General features: G+C 35.3%; 3 protein-coding genes and 1 long non-coding RNA gene across 5 annotated transcripts; 3 read left to right on the forward strand and 1 right to left on the reverse strand.

Annotated features, from left to right (window-relative positions):
- Positions 1 to 230: 230 nt before the first annotated feature.
- LOC137813942 (uncharacterized) lies at positions 231 to 1,707 on the forward strand. The gene is made up of 2 exons (XR_011081558.2): positions 231 to 540; positions 1,506 to 1,707. It is a non-coding gene; the product is annotated as an uncharacterized LOC137813942 (long non-coding RNA).
- An 8,245-nt stretch (positions 1,708 to 9,952) lies between these two features.
- LOC137813941 (FMN binding protein) lies at positions 9,953 to 14,474 on the forward strand. Its single transcript, XM_068616434.2, has 12 exons — positions 9,953 to 10,219; positions 10,461 to 10,526; positions 10,653 to 10,739; positions 11,056 to 11,154; positions 11,498 to 11,593; positions 11,750 to 11,815; positions 11,906 to 11,996; positions 12,874 to 12,941; positions 13,036 to 13,101; positions 13,392 to 13,442; positions 13,655 to 13,719; positions 14,086 to 14,474. Exons 1-12 carry the CDS (start codon positions 10,049 to 10,051, stop codon positions 14,141 to 14,143), a joined length of 984 nt encoding a protein of 327 aa, XP_068472535.1. The 5' UTR covers positions 9,953 to 10,048; the 3' UTR covers positions 14,144 to 14,474.
- A 2,195-nt stretch (positions 14,475 to 16,669) lies between these two features.
- Positions 16,670 to 19,135, reverse strand: LOC137813940 (uncharacterized). Of its 2 annotated transcripts, none has more exons than XM_068616432.2 (6): positions 18,699 to 19,135; positions 18,537 to 18,601; positions 18,122 to 18,365; positions 17,270 to 17,549; positions 17,087 to 17,164; positions 16,670 to 16,951 (listed from the first exon to the last, which is right to left on the reverse strand). In XM_068616432.2, exons 3-6 carry the CDS (start codon positions 18,361 to 18,363, stop codon positions 16,901 to 16,903), a joined length of 651 nt encoding a protein of 216 aa, XP_068472533.1. In that variant the 5' UTR covers positions 18,364 to 18,365; positions 18,537 to 18,601; positions 18,699 to 19,135; the 3' UTR covers positions 16,670 to 16,900. The 2 variants fall into 2 exon arrangements, with proteins under 2 accessions (XP_068472533.1, XP_068472534.1); XM_068616433.2 differs by having other exon boundaries at positions 18,848 to 18,990.
- A 2,697-nt stretch (positions 19,136 to 21,832) lies between these two features.
- Positions 21,833 to 23,386, forward strand: LOC137815890 (uncharacterized). The gene is made up of 2 exons (XM_068618997.2): positions 21,833 to 22,246; positions 22,340 to 23,386. Exons 1-2 carry the CDS (start codon positions 21,833 to 21,835, stop codon positions 23,384 to 23,386), a joined length of 1,461 nt encoding a protein of 486 aa, XP_068475098.2.
- The last annotated feature ends 337 nt before the right edge of the window (positions 23,387 to 23,723 follow it).

The following is a 23,723-nucleotide window of genomic DNA, read 5'->3' on the forward strand; positions in this document are numbered from 1 at the left end:
GAAGATGTCAACTTTTATAAACATTTTTTTCTAAGAACAAACTTTAATGGAAATTGATCAGAAAAGTTGCTTATAAATAAAAATATTATTTTAATATAAGCTCCACTTTGATTAAAAATAAAGAGAAATTGCCTTTAAAATGTAAATAAGTAAGTAACTTTTCCAATTTATAATTAATTTTCAATTGACTTTGATTTTGATTTTAACAATCACGGGCGAGTCTGAAAATAGAGTTTGATTTTGATTGCCAAACAAACACGGATGAAGGACAAGAAGAAGGCGAAGGAACAAAGTAAAGAAACTCCAAAAGGAACATAAAACGACGACGTAGATCGAGGATGGTGCTGAACACCAACGTGGTGGCGAGAGTGGCGCACGCATCAGCGCATCTTTTCCAATTCATAGCTTGCAATCCCGAGAGGCTTAGCAGCGACGTCGTTTTGCACCTCCTCTTCTGCCTCCCTTTCCACTCCCTCTTCCGTTCTCTCTTTTCCTACCTTGGTTATCGTCATCCACATTCCGATTGACAATATCCTCTCTGTATGTATATATATTTCTACATACCATTAATTATTATTGTTGTTGTATATTAATATTCTATTTCTGTTTATCATCATCATGTCTGTTCTAGGTTTTTGCTTCAACTCATTTGATTTAATGCCCTTTCTGTCTGATTAATTTTGAAAATTGGATACTGAATCAAGGTGAAATGAAATTAGTTTGTTTTATTTTTTATTCTGAATTTGCTTGGTACGAATAATGATGAGCTAAGGTGTTGAGTTTGAATTTTATTAGGAAAGAAAGTTGTGATTCAATTCAAAAGAAAAACAATTTGCCAAATTATCCTACACTGATTAACCATCAACTTTGTGGATTAATACTTTCTGTCAATGGTGAAAAAAGTACTAATTTATTGTGTTTTAACCTTGTTATGTTGTGGACTCTGTTTTTGTTTAACATGGTACAAAAGAACATTTGGGTAATGGCTACAAGTGGCTATATTTTTTTATTAATATGGCTGGAAAGTTGAAGGGTAGTGAATGCAGGATATTTATGCATCAGAATGATTAAAAATGTTTTCAGTTTAACTGTAGTTAGTGTAGAAAAAAAATTCTCTCTTTCAATTTTTTTTTATTTTAGGAGAGTCAAAATTGAGTAATGAAGTAGGATTTTAGTTTTTGTTTTCTTTTAAATTTTTGTACCATAAGCAAATATTTTTGAAAATTCCTTTCTTCTCTTCACCTCTTCGTGATTTTCCTTTATTCAGATGCTATGTAATTGTACTTGATCTCTTTACTACTGTGTTCCCCATCTTGAAACACACGAATCAGTTGGTTTGGTACTCAATATTCATGGATGAGGCAGGGAAGGTAAAGGGTAATAAGTTTGAATTAGGGTGCCTATACTCTTATTATTTCATCGTTTTTTTAACAGTGTGTTATTAAGAAGTAAGAAGGTAGAAATGACATGTAATGGTCTTATTAAATTTTGTTTGTCCTTGTTAGAGAGCAGTGTAGGTTTCTGAGTGGAGACGGAGAAGACTAGATTACAGGGCTTGTTGACCCCTTTTCTCTCTTTGGAAATATTGTATGACGATCATGACTAGTGATAATGAACTACGCTAAGCAATTTAGAAAATGAAGATTATAATGAAGTGACAATAGCTATAGTAACTTGAGAATTTATAAGATGAAAATTGAAATTCCGAATATATCAAATCGTCCTAGGTTAGTTCAAACAAATAAATGGTTTAGTAACGTTTCATGTACATTTATCTTCGACATCCTTCTTCTTACAATTAAGGTAAGGATTTTGAACATGATCATCTCTTGTAGGGAATGTTTGGATTCAAATGAACCACACCATGCATTTCTGTGGTATTCGAGCCATAGCTTCCTATCTCCCATGCTACCCAATTCTAAGTATTTGTTTTGAAAAAAAAAGAGTATAAAGTGAGAGGTGAAAAAAAAGAAAAATAGAATCGAAAGTAGAATTAATTGAATGAAAGGATAGTTTGTTATAAATTTATAAATAAGTGATATTGATTTGAAAGAATAAAATGTAGATTATAACTATAATTTAAGTGATTCCCAAAGTGTCATATTTTTATAATAAATAAATAAAATAAAATAGAAAATGTCTACTGTGTTGATATTGTTATTTGGATGAAAATAAGAACATAATTGATTGTGATTAGAACATAATTTACTATGTCCTTCAAATAATGGTAATTTGATGAGTTTTTCGTTACATAATTAATTTAGGTTATGTATAATTGAGTGTGTACATACCTACAATTTGTTATACATGGTACATAATAAATTATGTGACTATAAAAATGACATATTTCATTGTTGATCTCTCTTGATTAAACAATTCCAACTCTTGAGGAAGGGAGAAGCAACTAGTGGCTTACAATTATTATATACAATTACAATAAAATTGCCGGTGTATCTTTCAAGACTCCTGACAATCTACTATAGTGATACATAATAGATAGATTATATAGCTAAAAAAATTATAGATACCATTTTTGGTCTCCATTCACCAGTTCTCATTCTTAACAAATCCTATTAACAAATATAAAACAACACAAGCAATTAAGATACTTCAACATGTTAGTCCACTCCTCCATATCAATTAGAGTTAAAGGTTTAGAATTTAGGAATACCAATTAGGATTTAAGATTTAGAATTAGAGTTAAAGGTTTAGAATTTAGAATACCAATTATGATTTAAGATTTAGAATTTAGGGTTAGAGGATGCATAATAGAATAAATTATTAATATAATTGTTAGGTCTCTTAGTTATCTTAGTTATTGACCATTTTCCTTCTTAACAAAGCTTGAAACAACCACGTTAACCATATCAGAGGAGATAATTAAGATATTTCAAAATTGGCAGTTTGTCTTTCCATACTCTTCCTTCTCAATCTTCTCATCTCACAAAGGTACAATTTACAATTGGTTCTACATTATTACCAAAATATCATTGTTTTACATAAATAAATAAATAAAATAAAATATAAAAAATGTATAGTGTGTTGACATTGTTATTTTGACGAAAATAAGAATATAATTGATTATGGTAAGAACATAATTGACTGTGTATTTTAAAAGAATGATAATTTGATGAGTTTTTACTTATTTAATTAATTATGGGTTATATATAATCATGTGTAGGTATGTGCTGCAACAATTGAGTATATATAGATCTGCATAATTTAGTACACATAATACATAATAAATTATGTAACTATAAAAATGATAGATATTATTGTCCGTCTCTTTATTGAGCAACTCTCATTCTTAACAAATGAGAAGCAATAAAGTGAACACATTACTAGAGATAATTAAGATTTTTCAACATTGTTGGTCTGTCTTTCAAGACTCCTCCCCGACAATCTATTATACATTATCCATAATATAATATTATGTAGCTATAAAAGTGAAAGATTTCATTGTTGGTTTCTATTGACCAACTCCCATTCTTAGCAATTAAGATTTTTCAACATTGTTTGTCAGTCTTTTCATACTCCTCCATGCAAATCTATTATGCATGATATTTAATAGAAAAAAAAAATGATTGTTGGTGTCCTTATTGACCAACCTCCCTTCTTTACAAAGCTTGAAGCAACCACATGAACCATACCAAAAATAATTAAGATTTTTCAACATTGGCAGTGTCTTTCCAGAGTTTTCCTTGTCAATCTTCTCATGTCACAAAGGTGCAACTTGCAGTGTGTTCTACATGATTAATCAACTCATTTATTCACACTAACAAAAGTTGTCGCAACACCTTGAACACAAAAGTTCTACATGATTAATCAACTCATTTCTACATGATTTCATCTGTGTTCTTCCTTCCATTTGCATAGTACCAACTATGGAAGTAAACAACAGTTTAATGTAAGAAGAATGTGACAATTGATTTATACAGGGTTTGAGAATGGATGCTAGATTTATGTTATGACTAGTCGAGAATTATTAACAATTATTATTTCTTGCAAGCAAGTAATAATCTATAGTTTTTAATTTTAAGATAATCCCTGGGTTGGATTGGCATAAGAGAGATGGATATGTGAGTTTGAGAATAGTTGTCGTCCAAGTAAAAATTCATACACATATTCATGTTTTGGTCGGGTAAGGGATACATATGTATCCAAATTGATATTGTCTCAAATGTTAACAATATTTTTCTTAAAAAAAAATATTTGCTAGAAAAGAAAATATTATTAAATATTTAATATAAAAAACATACATTTCATTTTTTTTATTAAGGAACTTTGCATAAATATTAAAATAGAGTATCAAATAAAAATTATATAAATATCAAAGTAATTATAGACAAGAGTTTTTTTTTTATCAACAAATTATAGACAAGAGTAAACCATTACAGATATATTTTACAAATGTTGAGAGTGAAAGTTTCTTGTGGATCTCAATCATGGATATCAAATGAGTCAAACAAATAAGTTATAATGAAATAAAACTAATAAGAAAAAAAAATATAAGTTTGTAGGTTACCTAAAAAAAGTAAGAGTTTACACCATTGAACATTGAAATTGAGAGTCTAATATTCTTACATGACAATAAATAAATAAAAATAGTATAAAAGAGTAATAATGATCAAATGTATATCCTATGATATAATTCAAAGAAAATAAGGTTTGTATTTTTTTTTTAAATGAAATACATTGTTAGAACGAACTCCATAAAAAAATGTGTAATCGGGTTTTTAATAATAGAAAAATACCTTGAAGATTTAAATGAATTTGGTAGATATCAAATAAGTGGAACAATTGAGAAAAATGAAAAAAAAATTGTGAAAAATATATATATTTTTTCAAATAAAACAAAATCAATGATTAAATAACAATGAAAATATATTTTTTAGATTACCAAATAAGTTAAAGATATTTTAATAATTTAAAATATGGAGATTTAAAAATAGGGATTGAACATATATGTATATACTTATTCATCCTCATACCCAACATAAGAAAATGAGTATTAGTCATTACTCATACTCCTAATCATGTTCATTCAATGTAAGTATTATGAGAGATGATAATATGGATGAGACATACATGTCACTTAGTAACCCACTTTAAATGTAAAATAAACTGGACATTTAAGTCTATAAGCTCACATAGGCTGGTCCAAATGACTCATAACCCATAAAAATTGGCTTGTTCCACAAAACTGTTAAATTTGTTTTTAGTTATTTACAAACTGTTTTGGCTCAAATTTAACTGATTAAAACGGCTAGTTTGATAAGCTATAAAACTGTGATTACCCTTCTTGTTTTGAAAAATACATACAACAAGTGATTTAGAAAAGATTTTGTAAAATTTTGGATTCAAGAAAGCAAGATTGCCTTGAGTTGTGCTTTGGTTAAATAGTGGATTAGGAGCAACTGTGATTTCCTGTAATCAGGTGTAATATGTTCCATATTCTCTTGTAATTGTTCTTTAGTTTGAATTCTTGTAAATTGTGTATCTGTAAGATCAGAGGGTTGTTCTAACTATGTTTGAAGTCAAAGAGGGTGTGTGTTCTTGAGTGGTCAAGATCACCTATTTGAGGTTGTGGTGTGTTGTCATCTGTATTGGTTACCTAGTGAATACCCAGTGGTTTTCTGGGGACTAGATGTAGCTCTGGTAAGGAGTGAACCAGTATAATTGTTTGTGTGATCTTCTCTCTCTCTTACTCATTTAAAATCTGTTTGACTTGTGATTTTATCTCTGTAGCCATAAACAATCGGTTAAAACGCATTTTCAACCGGTTGTTTTTCTGATAACAGTTTTGTTTTCTTGGCTGATCTGATTCTTTGATCTATAAATCAACATCAATCTTCATTCTTAGCTAGTATTTGCGAAAAACTTCCTTTAAACAATTCACCCCCCACTTGTTAAGGCCATTAATTCTTACAAATAGGTCTGGTTAACTCGGTGAACCAATGTTCACTTGGGTCTATGAGCCCCATGAGATATGAATGGTGTATAGAAGCCCAGGCCACTACGATTTTGATATCAAAGGGATTCATGAATAGACACGGTGTGAACTCATGATCAAAGTACAATAAGTGATTCGTAGAACCTCATGATCTTGCGCTCTTTTAAGGTAAAAGATTAATTGCTTTTGATGATTGTGTTTGAAACTTGTCTAAATTAAGCGATTAGTTGCATTGTTATCTTAGTTACTTTATGGGGGTGAGAAATAAACATTAAGGCAAGACTTAAATATATGGTGATACATAAGATAATGTCAATGAAACGCAAAAGTAAATTGTTCACTAGCAAAGCATAGTTAAATCAGTTTTGTGGCATTCTTGATCACTCCTCTTTGAACTCCCCATCCACCACGACCTTACCTGGTGCTAGTTGTGAAAAGTCCACTTTGGGGTAGAGACTGGAAGCTTTATCTACAGCAAATCCAAATCCCACCAAGAAAGCTTGGATTGCTTCCTCTTTGTAGACTTCGATCTCACTAGAAAGGAACTCATCCTTCTGAGCCAGTTCCTACTGCAACTTTTCGCGATGACTCAACTCCACTGTTGCTTGTTCCTCGATCGCTTTGGTCTTCTCGACCAGGAGTTGCTTGGTACATTGGTAGAGAACTTGGAGATGTTGAAGCTTCTATTGCATGTCAGCCACCTTTTGGTGAAGTTCGTCATTTTCCTGAATCTTGGATTCGGTGGCGACCTCTTGGCTTCGTATCTTCTTCACGGCCAAGCAGCTTGTGTCCAGAGTCTGTCCAAATTGCTTTATGGCTTCTTCGAGCAGATGGCGTACATTATGAGCCCTCAGCCTCTCCTCGTCTTCAGGCAGCAACAGGGCACCCTCAATATGAGCAACAACATCGAGATTGGGGTCCCATAATCCTTTCCTCCTTGAACTTTTAGCGCCCCCCTTGAAGTTGGACACTATGACTGGGGAGGGGGACGAAGCTCTGGGTGGAGACACTTGGGCGGAGTTGGCCCGGACACAAGAACAGGAGGTAATAGAAGGGATGACGAGGGCTTTCCTTTTTTGGGGAAAGACTAGCCCCGAGCAGGTGTCTTTTTCATCCTCGGTAGGTGCAGGGGCCTCCTCAATGGCTTTTGGCTAGCCATTTTGGCTTTCCTCGCCATCTTCTCCAGTTCTTCTTTGCTAAATTTGGCCAACATCCTCCTTGCAATAAGATAGAGACAAGAGATTACAATCTATAAAGAAAAGGAGGGCTCGCTGGGTCTAAAAAAGAAATGTACCAGTATAACTCTCTAAGGCATCTGGATCGAACTCTTTGCTCAGCAGGTAAACGGTGTCAAAAACAACTTGTAAGCTCGACAAGAACTTACAAACTTCCTGGTCGGAGGATGGCAGGTCTTCCAGACGTCGGGCCACAGTGAAACAAGGTTTTTTGGTCCAGTATAAAGGGAACCCATCCAAAAGGGTGAGATGATATTTATTGGCACGAAATTTTAAGAAGTGACCCTTGAAGTTCTTATAAGGAGATTGGAAAAGGGTAAGCAAGCCCCTCCCAGGGGCACCGTTGAAGGATACCTAGAGTTGGCGACCCAACTTTTTGGCCTAAAAAAAGTACAAGAAAACCTCCACAGATGGTGTAAGGCCAAACTACGTACAAAGAACAGCAAATGCTCAGACAAATGCCTAGTTATTGGGATGTAGTTGAGTTGGAGCGATGTTTAACTCGGTTAAAAGCTCTTTTTCGAAGTAAGTAAGAGGAAGACGTAGGCGAACCTTCTTGAATACGGTTGCATAGAAAAAGCAGAAAGGTTTTCCAGGATTAGAAGACTCATCACAACATACTGGTTCATCTTCTCTACAGTGAACTACATGTATCCTATCATTTTCCCTACCAAAAGGGCAACCGTTTTTCCTAAGATTTACTATTCGATCAAAGGTAGTGAAAGATGAGGTCTCTTCCAAAAGGTTTTAGGGAGCCCAATGGTATAAAGCTTTGTAATCCATGATAGGGTTGATCTAAAAACACAACATACATGATTGAAAATGCATGAACAGAATAAGTAATAGCAAGCCAAATGCATGAACATTTAAAGTTATGGAAAGAGTAAAATTTGAGTGCAGACCCAGCTCAAACAATATAGATAAAAGTACTCAAAGATATAAGTAGATTGAAAAGAGAAAATACCTGTTGAAGTTAAAAAGAAGAAACTTTGAGGAGGAGAGCGCAAGAAGAATGAAAGGCGAGCTCGAGGGAGAGGACGGGTTTCAAATTCAGAGAAATGAGGCAGTGTGGCGCGAATGAACGTTTGGCATGGTATATACAGAGAAAGGAATTCGAGACGTTAAGTTCCTCTCCACCCTTGATGTTGTGCCACGTGTGTGCTAGGGATTAATTAAGGTGAAATGTCGTGTCAATGACGCTTCGTGCACGTGACTACCTAACCCTTGTGAAACCATTATGTCAATTGTCGAGGCACTCAGACTCTTTGCTTAGCCTAGCTCAGCTCGAACCTGGGGGGCTTGTGTATTGGGCAGAGGCTCGGTCAATGGTTTATCCCGAGAATAGCTTGGTCCTCAGTGTGGGCTGGCGAGTGGTCAGCTCGGCTATTGAGCCTGGGCGGAGATTATGGGTTTTGACCTAATTGAAGGAGTTCGTCGAAAACGAACACAATGTGGCTGCCCTACATAGGGGTGGGACTTGTTGTGAGTATGTGCTTATAAATAATTGTGTATGCTTGTTTGTTGCATGTGGGTTACATATAAAGTATTTTGATAGATGCTGATAATAACCCTAAAAGATAAGGGTGTGCACTTATAACAAAATGTTGAATAATTTATGTCCATGTCAAGTGGGTTTTCTGTTATTATTTTATGTGCTTAGTTATATTTTCAGTTAGGATTTATTCCCTTGAGCACGTGTTGTTGCAAAGGTGGTTATAAAAGAGGAATGAATCTCCAGTAAAGGTACGCTTTCTAAGACACTTGACCTAAATCTTACTTTGGATGAACCCTTACTTACTTGATCGTCGGAGTGTAATAACAGGTAGGGCGTCCTCTGTCACAACGGAGCCATATTCTAGTACGATCAGGAGATGTGATTCTGACTACCTAACAACCACCGATACAAATGAAGATATTTCATAATACATAAATGAATAAGATGTAAAAATATTTCATAATATATAAATGAGTAAGATGTAAAAATATTTTATAATATATAAATTAGTGCAAGTCTTATTTTAGCGTATTGTTTTATAAGATTGAGTTAAATTTTTTTTAAGTATATTACACTTTTTTTTAATAAAAAATCTTAATAAATATAAATAAAAAGTAATTATTTTATCCTTTTAAATTTTTTGAAATGTAATAAGTATATATATATATATATATATATATATTATGATGAGTGTAAAGGGAAGTTGCTAACCCTCTCAACAGTAAAAGCATACACCTTGTATCTTAATAAATTAATATTTTATTTATTTTTATTATTTTTTAATTTAAAAATATTAATATATTATTATAAACCGTGTCAAATGTATATTTTTTACTCTCTTTAAGTATCAACAAAACTTTTTTCTAAAGACAATGCATGTAAAAGTTTTTTTCATTCATTGTTAATTATTGAAAATAACTGTCGTAATATTTTAAGTAATTTTTTTCTTAAATACCCTATGGGTGAAACCAAAATAAATCTTCGAGACTAGTCATTAGAATTCAAAATTATTATATAAATTAAAATAAGTTTTTTTCAAGTAGCCCTAGTATTCATGAATATGGAGTCAAATATACTCCAATCAACAACAAATTAGTTTTATAAATCAGTAGAATTCAAGATCATGTAAATAATTTCATATAAGTTGATTATAAAATAAAATAAATTCATCATAGATTACTAGACCATGTAATTTTTTATTTTTTTTATGGGAAACCACATAAATATTTTTTGAAATTTTTTTGAAAGAAAAAGTAAAATATTTGGTCGGAAACAATTGTTACCAAAATACTTGTGCTGTGTATCGGAAATGACTATTTCATTGTTTGTTTAGTGGTAAGGGAGAGTTTGGCACAAACTACCACCATGAAGAGCATGGTGACGCCATTGATGAGGGTCTCACCCTTTCGTCACCAGAATGGCCATAATACCCTTCCCTTATTCTCTCTCGCACGCTACCCTTCCTCACCAAACTTCTCTTTCTCCCCTCTCTCTCTCAGTCTTTCCATGGCCGCTTCATCCCAATCCTCTTCTCCGGTACCTCTCTATTGTCCTTCTTTCATGTCTTTTCTTCCACCCAATTGAACCATGCTTGGTTTGCACGCTTCAAAATTTAACCTTTGCATCACATGACTGGAATTTGGATTTTTTTGTGTGTGTTTAATTGGGTGATTGAATTTCTGCCATATCTCAATGATATGAAGTGTTTGTTCATTATGTGATGATCACTGTTCATGAATATGTAATAATAGTGTGCTTTTGATGGTTTAAAAATCAGGCTGTGTCGCGTGGTGATGCTAACATGGACAAAGATGGTGTATTTCAATTGATTCAAGCACATCAGGTATTTCATATTGGTTCAGTTGAATTCAGTTTGTTGCGTGTGAACTCGGAAGTGGTTGAAATAGAATGAATATTTATGGGTCTGATTGGTTGTGTTAATTTTATTGGGGTTGTTTTGTTATGATAGGAAAAAGCTGCTAGACTTCCACCGGTTGAGGAAATTCGAACTGTCCTTGATCGTAGCGTTCGCGGAATGCTCTCTACATTCTCTAAGGTTTATGTCCTTAAGAAATCTGATTGTTAAAAAGGATAGCTTTTAATGGAAAAAATGCCGAAAGTATCTTTGAGCATTACCAATACTCAAAGTCTTTTAATTGGAGAGAGGACATTTTGCCTTTCTAGAAGTTGTTTCTAAAAGACTAAGGGGTCTACGACCTTTCCCACCCAAGTAACATTAACAGAATTCAAGTTTGGCAGAGAAATGAAATTCAAATCTTGCTGCCTTCTGAGTTCTGTCTTCATATATTTGACATGAAATTTTATTCGTGTTTATTGGCAAATGACTTAAACTTCTGATTTTTAACAAGCAGAAGTTCGATGGCTATCCATCAGGGTCTATGGTTGACTTTGCATGTGACGCAAATGGATATCCTATATTAGCAGTGAGCGACCTGGCAGTTCATTCCAAGGTTTTTCCTTTTTCTTTTCTTCCTCCGAAACTTTCCTATTGTTAGAAAATGATAAATATAAATAGTTTAAAGATTGAAATTGCTTCTGGTTGTGAACTGACTTCAAAAGAAATAGAATTTGATGTCAAATGCGATTTTGTGAACTAGCTTGTATATAGCCATTCAGTACATTGTGCTGAATTTGGCATGTAAAATACCACAAGTTCAATTTGAAATCCTATTTTTCATGTCCTCAACCAGCACATGGTCTTGTTAACTATTATTACTCATGAGAACATCTTTTGCAACCAACACCTACCCAGTTAAAAGCTTGCTTCCATTGCTAAAGAGTGTTTTTGCGCAGGACCTAACTGCCAATTCTAAATGTTCATTACTTGTGGCTAGAGATCCTGAAGATAGGACTGATTTAGTGATTACTTTACACGGTGATGCTATCACTGTAAGTTGTGATCTTCTGTTTATTTCCTTGTTATACATGATTTCTTTGTGTTTTCGTTTCCATTCACTTTGCATATTGGATTATATAGTTATTATACTACAAAACCGTTATTTGAAGGCTTTGCAGATTAAATGCAGTGTGGAAATTTTTTTTCAGGTACCTGAAAAGGATAAAGAAGCTGTTCGAGCTGCATATTTGGCGAGACATCCCAATGCATTTTGGGTAAATTTGTTCATTGCTCCCTCTGTAATTTGTACCTTTCCCTTCTTATCGTTTTTGAATTAACAACTTTGAAGCCTTCCAATATTGAAGGTTGACTTTGGAGACTTCCAATTCTTGCGCATTGAACCGAAAGTTGTACGATTTGTGTCAGGTGTTGCCACAGCTTTGTTAGGATCAGGAGGTTTGTTAACCATACCATTCTTGTTCGTTTCATTTGCTGTTAATGCTATCTTGCAAGGTTCCTTATATTTTGGATGAATGAGTTCGGAGCGGAAGGAAAGGTAGGATTAACTTTTCACATTAGTAAAGTTTTACCTATTTATTTTTTTAAAAACTAAAGGATTTAATAAAGGTTATTGTGTAAACTTCTTGTCATCTTAGTAAAGTTGAAAGCAGTTTATTGGAATAATAGTTAGTTGTCAGAATAATGGAGTTTAATTATATTAGATATGCTGGGCAGTTAAAGTGTTAGGGGTATTGAGTTAGTCTATGCAGGAGGATAGGGTAGAAGAGAGAATGCTTGAATGATTTTTAATTATGGTTGATGCCAATAAGGTAAGAGTGGTTGGCAGGCAATAGAAGAGGTTTTATGGTTAGATTTGTGAGTGTTTGGAAATCATGATGTTGGGAGAAAACTCTTCTAACATGATCTCTAAAATGAGTAATATTCATTCTTGATTCAATTCAAATTGTATTGTGATCTTAACCTACTGATATTTGAGAGTGGTTTCATCGTTATTTTCTCACTTTAGAGACACTTTTCCTCGGATGAGTCTCTCTCTCTCTCTCTGCATCATATGGGATGGCACAAACCATGTCTTTCTAGTAGGTTTCTTCAAATGGAAACATTACTGGTTATGTGGTTTTTGGATAGCTTTCATTTTCATTGCAAGGAATGTGTGCTAAATCATTACATTTTGTGGTAAATTTTGTTTCTTTAATATCTACGTAACTGTCTTGATCATAATGCCATGCCATCAAAATTGAATGCTTTCTCTGGACCATAAGTTAATTTCACGCATTCTCTATATTATCCTTACATTATGCTTTTTTTTCAGAGTTTACTGGAGATGAGTATAAATCTGCAAAAGTTGACCCCATAGCTCAATTTTCCAAGCCAGTGACGGTAGTGATCTCTAGCTGACCATCATGTTACACATCTGCAATGACTTTCAGAAGTCAGTCAGTTTTTGTTCTAATATAAGTTGTGTTTCTAACAGTCTCATATGAACAAAGATCATGCTGACGATAACAAAGTGATTGTGCAGCATTGGACTTCAGTTCCAGTATGACATCTTGACCATTCTAGAGTATACAATATAGATAATAAAAGAGGCTCTTTATTTCAATTGCTAATATCGTGTAAAATTACTTTGTTAAACCACTGTGCAATATAATATCTTAGTGTGTGATGTGGGGTGCCATATGGTCAGACATAAGAATCTATGGTCTATAACATAAAACAATATCTTATGTAAACAATATATGGACCCAAATCCTTGTTTTTTGTCTGCGGGAGAGAGGGGCTGATGATGTTTGGCCTTAGTTTAACTGTATTGATCATCATCATCTGCAGGTGGACTTTGCATACCTTCTAGATTTGGATAGTCTTGGTTTCAATGTTAAGGTACTACTTCATTAATTTTTCATTAACATTATTTACCATTCCCTTAGGAGCTATTTATAAAATAGTTTAAAATTCCCTTATAAATTTGACAAATGAAGTCTTCAATAAGTTGGTCCTTTTAATAATAATCTTTTATCCTCACCAACTGTTTTTTAATTTTGTTCGAGTTCGAATCTGTACCTTATTTATTGGAAGAATATTTCTTTTTGTAGGCTGGTTATCAGGATGATACTTTCAAGCTTCGTGTACCTTTCCCTCGACGTGCAGAAGATAGAAAGTGAGACATCATATTTGATATGAACTCCCATCTCCTAAATAAAACGACGTGGCATGTCTTCCTTCATAAGATCAAATATGCTCATCTGTTTTCTAGTTTACTTATGCAATTCTATGCTCATGTAAACTTTGATGAAAATGTTAGCATTACTGTGTTACCAAGGCTTTACTGTTGCGAGTTAATTAATTAAACTTGCTTCTTTTAATCAGACAAATACTACTTTTCGAACTTTTATCATCCTTTTGGGATGGAATTAATCATGGTGATATGGGTTTCTGATAAGGAATTAGGAAGAATAACCTTTCCTGCAGCATGTTGATTTTATTTTCCGGAGAGAAGTGATTCTTTTATTGTTTTTTCTTTTAGGGATGTGAAGACTCTCATTGTTGAGATGCTTCAAGCTGCCAGGCCTAAAGCTGAATGAAGAATCCACAGATCAATGAAGAGGTGCTCATCCAAAATTCATCTAATATCCGTGCTTCAGTCTCCTGGATTCGTCATTTTTCTTTCAGATATTAGTTGACCATGCCTTGCAACTAGATATACCTATGCCAAATAAATACTTGCATACTTATTGCTAATTTTTTTGTCTGCTACTTACCAACTTACGGTTCATGTCTTTGGTAATCCCTAATTGAAGTTGCCTGGTTTTGTGGTCAAAAGAACGTTTTCTGTCTTAAATTGAACTGTAATAAAGCCTGCCAAAATGTAAAAAAAAGTAGTGAATGAGACTCTTAAAAGATGGAGTATTATGACGGTGCTTTCTGTTCTCCTCCCTTTCTGTTTGAAATGCTGCAGCACCTGCCAGACATCCTTCTTGGAAAGAGGAAAAATATTCACATCGAAGAGAAGGAAATGGTTGACTTTCTTTATTTCTTGTATATAAACTGTGTTATTTTCATGAAGAAAAGCACTTCAAAATTCAGATTGTGATGTTTCTCAAGCAAACAAACCCTTCTATATAGGCAAGTGATTTTATGTGAATTTCTTCCAGATGTACTATTGTTATGAATAAACCCTTTTGAGAAACAACAATAATGATTCAGTTTATGGTACATGCATCAGTAAATTGTGAGCTAGATGTTTTGCCATCACCCAAACATTACCTTGATCTAATCACAAGTTCAAAGGAAAAGAACTCTTGGAATGGGAACACGGGGGCTATTGCTGAGAGAATGTTATGTCAGTTTGCTAAACGGCCAAACGGCCAAGGACTAGGCCAACACCATGCCCTCTTTGAGACGTAGCTACTTCTGTAGCTTATAAAGAAAGTACTATTGCGAAGTTTCAGTTGTTACACCTAATGGATTCTAGAACTTGTTTTGAATTAATAGAAAAAGAGTCAAGATTATTAGAAATTGGAAAATAAATAAACTAATAATAAAGTATTGATGATATAATCAATTATGTTTTGGAATATAATCTGTTCCTGGTATGAGGTTACAACACACATAACATATTTATATAAATCACCTTGAAAGTATGAACGTCTATTACAAGTGTGTAAAACAGTAATTAAACATACTATTAACAAATTTTGTTGTTTTAGAAAATATATTGCGTCTTCTTCACCAAGGTAATTCAAACACAACGTTATGTAAGTCTTGTCCTTTCAGACAATATATCATTGTTTGAAAATAAAAATATCATTGCATATAACAATTATTTGATGTTTTGTTTGAAGGAAACATTTTTTAAATCCTAGGCTCTATCAAATGATCTTTCGATAAAATGATAGGACGTTAATGGAATGCGATGTTTAAACATTTTACAACATTTAAAAGTAAAATGATCTGATGAAATAAATACACTTATATATTATTTTATGGTTAAAGATACTTCAATTCTTCTTCTATAAATAACTTACATCGGGAGATATTTGACAAGTGGGCACGACAAAAGCACACTGAGTTGAAACAAGTCCCTTTTATACAGTCTCCCTTTTAAAAGCAACCAAATTGAAAATGGTACCTTCAAAGCTGCAAAGATTCACGTTTTTGCAAGCTGTCTACGGTGTTAACAAGTCAAAATTTTATATTCATATGATTTTTATCAAGTGTTTTTCTCTTACTAATCTTGTATATTCACTATTTTCTTTTCAATGACAAAAGGTCAATTTTTCTTGGCAAGTGACAAAAGATAAGCTACAATTTATCCAAGTTTCATATATAGGGAAGAACTTGGGTGACAGATTTGTTGTCCCATTGTAGCTGAAAACAAAAGCCGACCAAAGACCAAAAGGGAAAATATTTGCTTCCCTTTGTTTCTTTGTTTCTTTCATGATCAATTTCTGGCACCATTTGTTTCTTATTCTTCTTTGTTAATTGATGAAAGAAATAGTAGAAAGTGTAAAGGAAATGTTTCACGTGTTACAACTACCTCACTCGCAAATGTTGTGAATCCCACAGGTACATAGGCTTCACCACGTTCTGCAGTAGGCCCTATTAGATTTTGTGTATTGAAATGAGATTTAATTGAATAAGCAGTGAACATATATTATAGATTTAAATGATGAAAATGAGCATTTGCAGTAGTGTTTAGATAGCCAGAAGAAAATGAGTGAGATAGCATGGTGGTACTGCTACAAGTAGATGATGCTTAATTTGGCATCATCCTACCATGCCCAATGATGGATATGCCTAAGGCTTACAATCCTATCTATCTATCTTTCTATAACTTTCCAGCTTCTGACGCTCAAAATCTTAATCATTCATAACAACATCCCAAAGGTACATCGTCGTAATGTTATGTCGGCAAACTAAAATTGTGGGGCATACCATCGTATGTATAAATGAGAAACGGGTTTGCCAAAAGATCATCCAATCTCCAAGCTACCCATTTTCATCAATTGTTTGAAAAATAACAAACCATGAAGAGGGTTCCTTAAGGAAGGCAAACATCACAAAATTTGGATCAAGTGAGAGGGAGAGAGAAGAAGAATGATAGAAGGTGAGAAAAATAATTTTCTTAATTAATTGAAATGGATCGGATCGGATCTTACTCGTTTACAAAAAGAAAAACATGAGGGGGCAACACATACATGCCACACAAATATAAAAAAACTTGAATCATCATCATCATCATCATCATCTTCGTCATCTTCTTCAATGGAAACACTATCTCCAAAACATTTAATGCTTAAAAGGGCTTTCTTTTTCTTCCCCCTCTAGTTATTCCACCATCATTCAGAATCACTCTCCATGGTTCCCATGGCCTTCAACCCTCTTGGTCTCTGCATCCAAAAGAGAGAACGTGTAAGGAACATAAACAAGTTTCAGATTTCAGATCCAGTCACAAAAAAGGAATAGGAATAGGGTAAAAACCAACAACCCCACAACACACAATGACACAACCACCAACCACGTACCTTCTTGTTACTTTTCTTCTCCCTAACTTCATATCTCTCTTGGCACATATCAGTCAACCACGCCCCAGGACTCACCAACTGTAACCCAACACCAACAGTAACAAACACAGGATAAGGTGGTGAGGATGAAGATCAACCCAACCAAATAACAAAATACCCTTTTCTTCAGAGAGAATAACTTACAAGTAAGCTTCTTTGGATGAGTTTTGCCCTCTTTTTGGGTCGCTGAGGAAGCTTGCAACCCTTCATGGCCAGAAAATCTTCCTCTTTCTCCTTGCTTGAAAGAGTGATGTAAAGCTTTGGCCACACTAGGGCTCGTTCCTCGCCGTTGTTACCATCGCCGGCCACTTTGCTGCTCTCCTCCGCCGAACCCCTCGTTGTGTAGTACCGGTCCTCCTTCTCCGGCGACGCCGATTTCCTTGTCTCGCCGACCGATGACCGGAGAATCGCCCCGTCGGAATTCCTGCACCCAAATTTTCGGTCAAAATTCACCAAAAAATGGAGAAAATAGGAAATTTCAGACATTTTCGCAGAAATAACAGATCCAATGTAATCTTATTCTGATAAAGAAAAAGCAAATTAAAAACGATTACACCCATAAAGTACACGCTTAATCCATCTGGGTATGGTAAAAAACCTTGATTTCACATAAAAAAAAAACTTCTTCTGGTAATGAATTAACCGTAAATGAAAAAAAAAATTGTCCCTTGGCTGCTTCTCATCACCCTCTGAGAGAATTTTCAGCAACCCAAAATGGAAAATACCAATACAGTCCATCAACCAAAACCTCATTTTCTTCTGAAAACCAAACAAAATGAAAGGAAAGCGAAAAAAATTAGAAAGAAAAACGAAGTTTCTTCCTAGATGCTGTGCTTAATTAATCGCTTCTCTTCCTCTACACAAGCAGAGGAGAAACAACATCATTACATTCCACCAACAAAAATCACATCTTCTCTGGGAAACTCAACCAGAGAAAAAAAGGGGTGGAAGAAAATTTGAAGCCAATCCTTAGTTGATGTTTGTTATTGTAAGCACCTCGTGAGGCGATTGGGTTGATGATGATGATGATGATGAGAGGATTCTTTCTCGGCCACAGTGACCCCAGAACGATGATCCAGTGCAGAACCAAGTTTCCGTCTGATTCCACCGTTGAGCCTCGTTGAAATCCGGGGGTCCTTCACCCTCACACATCTCAGCCGCTTCCTGTGTCCCCACTGCAAGAAAAACTCTGGCTCCGAACCCTTGCACCCTTTCTGGTTCCTCTCTTCTGTCTCCATACCTACACCACACAGCACAACAAAACCACTCATCAAGCTTCAGTTTTTCACCATACACCCAAAGGGGGAAAAGTGAGAATGGGGAAACAAAAACCCAATTCTGGTTCAGGGGTGTGTGTGGAGTGTGGTGGACTGTGAAAAACGAGATTCAGACGATGGGTGGAATACCAAACCTGAAGGATTGCCTCCAACCTCAAGATCTGCGTCTCTGAAGAGACAACCCTTTGCAAAAAATATTCTGCCACATGAAACCAAAGAAGGGGTGAGGTGAGAATAAGGAGCGTGTGAAGAGAAGAAAAAACAGGGTTGAATGAGAACAAGAAGGAAAAACTGACAATGATACAAATTGAGGCTGAGAGATTAAGGGTAGGTGTTTTCCTCAGCAAACAAGAGCAAAAAGAGGAAAAAATCACAGATCTTCTTGTCTGTTATTAAATTTGCAAGCTTTTGTTTTCCTTTGCAAACGTTTTGTGTCAATTCTTACTCTTCCTAACAACTCTGTATCTGGCAAAAGTGGTGTCTGAAGCAGTCTCTCTGGGTGGGAGTTGAAATGGGGTTTGAGGGTTATTCTCCTCTTCTCTTCTCTTCTTCTTCTTCTGCTGTTCTCTCTGTAATGGCCATTGTTATTGTGTGGGTTTGTGTATTTATCCTTCTTGTGAAGTGATGGCAAAACTAGAGAGAATCAGAGCCGTTGGATGGGAAGAAAAGGGTTCGGTGATTGATCACAGTTTCGGGGGACCCGCACCCTCAGACTCTTCTTCCCTCTTTTCTCAATAATTGTCAAACATAAAATTAAATTAAATAACATAATAATTTAATGTTTTTGTAATTGTATTCTTATTTATTTATTTATTTATTCATTTGGAGTGGAGAGTAGGAAATCGATGAATGGGGTTGGTAATAGAACGAACCTGCTCCAATTAATGGATTTGGGCTTAGGTTTGGGCTCAGCTTTTGGGCTTAATTAACGTTTTGTCTCCACCTTTTTCTTTCTTTCTATGCATCAATTATCTATAACATTATGTACAATAAACTTTTAATGTATATAAATAATAACTATTTTAAAAAACATATCAACTATAATTTTTTATCAATTGCTATTATAATTTTTTTTATTCGTATTATTAATTTTTAACAACTTATATATAGTCTCGTATAAAAAGTTAACAAACTTAGTATAATTTATAACGGAAAACTTTACATGATTTTCTTAGTTTTTTTTTATAATTTTTTTTTCTAATGGAATTCTAAACTTTTTTATTGATTCTTTTATAATTATTCATTTAAGAAGTTTTGATTTTTTTTTTTTTTAGTTTTCTATAAAAAAAAATATAATTTATATCGAAATAACAAGCTAAGAAAAACTACACTTTCATTATGAGAAATTTCTTAAGTCAATAAACATTTTTTAAGAAATTTCTTTTATACAAGCAAGCATATTTAATTTATTTAACGTTTCACTTTCCTTTTACTATAAGCATTAAAATTATTTTTAAATTGTATAAATAACTTATCGGAGTTATTTAAGCTATTTTAACAAAAATCTGTATATGTATCAAAAAATTATATCATGGTTTGAAAGGATAATTATATATAGCAATGATACTTACATGTAGAAAAATATAATTTACATAAATAATAATAATAATTATTATTATTATACATTTTTTCTCATAACTAACTTGAAAAATAGGAAAGAAAAAATGTTTATTATTTATAGTTAATCATTCTAAAATAAAGAACACATAAAGATAAAAATGAATAATTTTATGATTATGTAAGATATGTATTAAGATTTTTCTACTCCTCTCTTTGTCTATTAATAATTTTTATAAAGAAGTAAAAAATTATTTATATGTTTTTTGAAACTAAACAACCACAACTAACTAACATAATTAAATATATATAATATATTATTGATTCAACTTAACATTGAGTCATCAAACAATTTATTCTTAAAAAAAGATTACATATTAATATTATCCTTAACAAAACAAATTGCGCACAAATGATTCTCTTAACTACCCCAAACCATTCATCATGAATATCCATATAAAACTTATTATTAAAAAAATTACCCAATACCTTCCAAAAATCAAACTTTCAGTTACCCCTAATACTGTGCATGTATTTGTTTTTACAACAATATAGGAAAACTCAAATCTACTAATATTTACAATTACTTCACTGAGAAAAAAAACACAACGACAAATAAAAAACATGTAGGACCTAATAAATTTATACCATTAGAAAAAAATTAATTGTTTAAATCATAAATTAAAAAACTATTAGAATAAAATATATAAAAATATATAAATGAGAGAAGCACACTAAAAATATATGATTGTATTAAAGATAATTATTAAGAATTCAACTTAATCTTATAGATTCATTATAAATTTACTTATAAAGTGTTTGTATTAATATATTTACTTTAGAATATTTTTATCTTTAATCAATTGAAATCTTTAACACATCTTTTTAGAATATTTTTATCTTTAATCAATTGAAATCTTTAACAAATCTTTTATGTCGAGATTTATAAATTTGTGTGTGAACTATATATTCATGAGTGATCTAATAACAATCAAATAATTTATGACCTAATAAATTCAACAAATTATAATAGATTATAAATAATTCTGATATTATTTTAAAAATAAACTTAACTAAATCTTCTAAAATCGATAAAGTGTTGTTTAAAATCACTAGGATGTACCGACGTGCCACTAGACAGTGTGGAGAGGTTGAACATCGGGACCCGAACAGTAGAGCTGGGCCACGAGAGGTGGATCCCAGACCACACACCAGTTATCAGAAAGGGAGAAGCCTAGGTCACGAGAGTCCATGCGTGTAGAGTGGATGACGTGTTTAGGCGTAACACAAGTATAGAGCTACTGGAAAGATATGACCTGTGAAGGTCGCATTCCAAGGGTGAGCTGCATGCATGACACGTGAACAACTAGGGCACTCCCAAAGGCGGGTGACCCCAGAGATCAGGTGCACGAGGAGGCACCCAGGTGGTCACCCTCTCCAATTAGGGAACCCACGCGCTAGGTTATCCTAAGAGTGGGTAACGACAGTGTTGGGCCCACCCCATCAAAAAGCCCATTTTGGGTAAAGAGGAAACCCTAGTTTTAGTCTATATAAAGGGAAGTAACAAGCTTGGCAAGGTACACTATTCATTTGCGCCGCTTAACACACACACAGTGACAGTCTTACGTTATACAATTTTGGTGTTTCCTAGCCCTAAGATTGACTTGAGCGTCGGAGTGTAAACGACCTCTAGGGCGCCCTTTGTCTTTGTGTTTTCAGGCATGAAGCACGTGTGAAGCGTAGGGATTTTGGACGTAAGAGTGACGTAGGCGCACGAAGACATATTTGGTCAACCAGCAGGAACATTTGGCACCCATCGTGGGGCACAATACAAAAAACTGTCCCACCAGCAAGAACCAGACAGATCCAGGAGATGAGAAGTATGAGGCAAGGACCTGTTGCACCAAATGAGGGCGAAGGCCTCACCCTGCAACAGGTTATGGAAACGATGCAGGCCCTTCAAGAGGAGGTGGCTGCGTCGAGAGCGAACCAAGAACGCATCCAGGCTGACTTGGAGGCATCGCAGGCAACAAGTGAAGAATTGTGTTGTTCGAATGAGGAACTGCGCAGGGATCTGCAAAATCACACAGGCGAGCGTGAGGAGGAAGATCAAGAACCTGCAATGCCGCCCAGGGAGTTCCCGATGCCGTTCTCGCAAGAAATCATGGATGTCGTAATACCAACCACGCTTGTAAGGCCCAAGGTGACCTTCTCTGGTACAGAGGACCCGAAGGCCCATCTCACGGCTTTCCATACACAGATGATGCTGATTGGGGGCTCCGATGCGGTGAGATGCAAGTTGTTCATGAGCACCCTAGAAGGAACAATGATGGACTGGTTCATCAGCCTCCCTGATGGCTATGTGACGTTGTTCCCATAGCTCACAAAGTTGTTCAGGGCACAATACATCGCGAATCAGGCTCCACCACCCATCTCTTATGATCTCTTCGACATAAGACAATATCAGGGAGAGTCGTTGAAGGAATTCCTCCACCGCTTTGGAGCACAGGTTGTGAGGTTGAACCTCAAGGACGAAAGGATGATGGTGCACACATTCAGGAAGGGCATCGTGCCAGGCCCCTTCAGTGAATCACTTATCAGAAGCCACCATAAGACCTTCGCCGAGATAAGGCGTCGTGCGATGGCTCATATTGTGATAAAAGGAGAAGTTAACGAGAAGCGCACGAGCATGGTTCCCACGCGCCCGCGTGCATCATGTCGACCTCAACCCCTAAGGGTGCATGAGGCGACGACAGAGAAGAAGACCCTCGCAAAGCAGCAACCCTATCAACTAAGGAAGCCTCAAACCAGGGGGCGTGAGAGGGAGAACGTGCCACCAAGACATGACTTTGTGGTGGAATTGAAGGACCTCATAGTTATTCCCAACGTAGCGGAGAAGTTAAAGGTACCCCCCAAGACCGACAAGAGGCTCGGGCCCAACAAGAACACCTGGTGTGAGTTCCACCAAGCATTCGACCATCTCATATGCAATTGTTTGGCACTGGGACACCAGCTAGACGAGTTGGTGAAGAACGGTTTCCTGAGGGATTACTTGAAAGAAAAGCAGGGGACCGAGGACGTGGCGGTGACAGGGGGTGGCCCGGGGCATGAAGTCCTCGTGCATGGTGAGATTTACACCATCGCAGGAGGTTTTTCGGGAGGAGGTTGTACCGCTTCTCAGCGGAGGAGATACGCACGGGCGGTGATGTTGGTAGAAGTACAAAGGGCCGACGATGCTTTTGATGTCGACCTTGTCTTCACCAAGGCCGACCTTCAGGACGTTGTTCCACACGATAACGACTCGGTGGTGATCTCAGTGGTAACCGCAGGAAGGAGGGTGCACCGCGTACTAGTAGATCAAGGAAGCTCGGCAAACGTAATGTCTGGACGACCTTCAACAAGCTGCAACTCTCCTCTGACATGTTGAGGCCCTATGATGGCTGCCTGTACGATTTTGCGGGAGACCAGGTGGAGGTGTGCGAACACTTAGAGTTGAGGACCACCTTCACGGATGGTACCGCGTACCGTACAGAGAGCACCATGTACCTTGTCGTCAATGCCTCCTCTGCTTATAACATGCTGTTGGGTAGACATACGCTGAATAGGTTGGGGGTGGTGCCGTCGACAAGACACATGAATATGAAGCTCCCTGACTTGGCGGGAAAGGTGATTACCATCAAGTCAGACCAGAAAGAGGCCAAGAAATGTTACGAGAAGGTCATGGTCACTACAAGACCACCGTACACAGAGGAGGTCGCCCAGCC

This window comes from Phaseolus vulgaris, chromosome 1, assembly GCF_051622355.1.
Source record: "Phaseolus vulgaris cultivar YP4 chromosome 1, ASM5162235v1, whole genome shotgun sequence".
Classification (NCBI taxonomy): domain Eukaryota; kingdom Viridiplantae; phylum Streptophyta; class Magnoliopsida; order Fabales; family Fabaceae; genus Phaseolus; species Phaseolus vulgaris.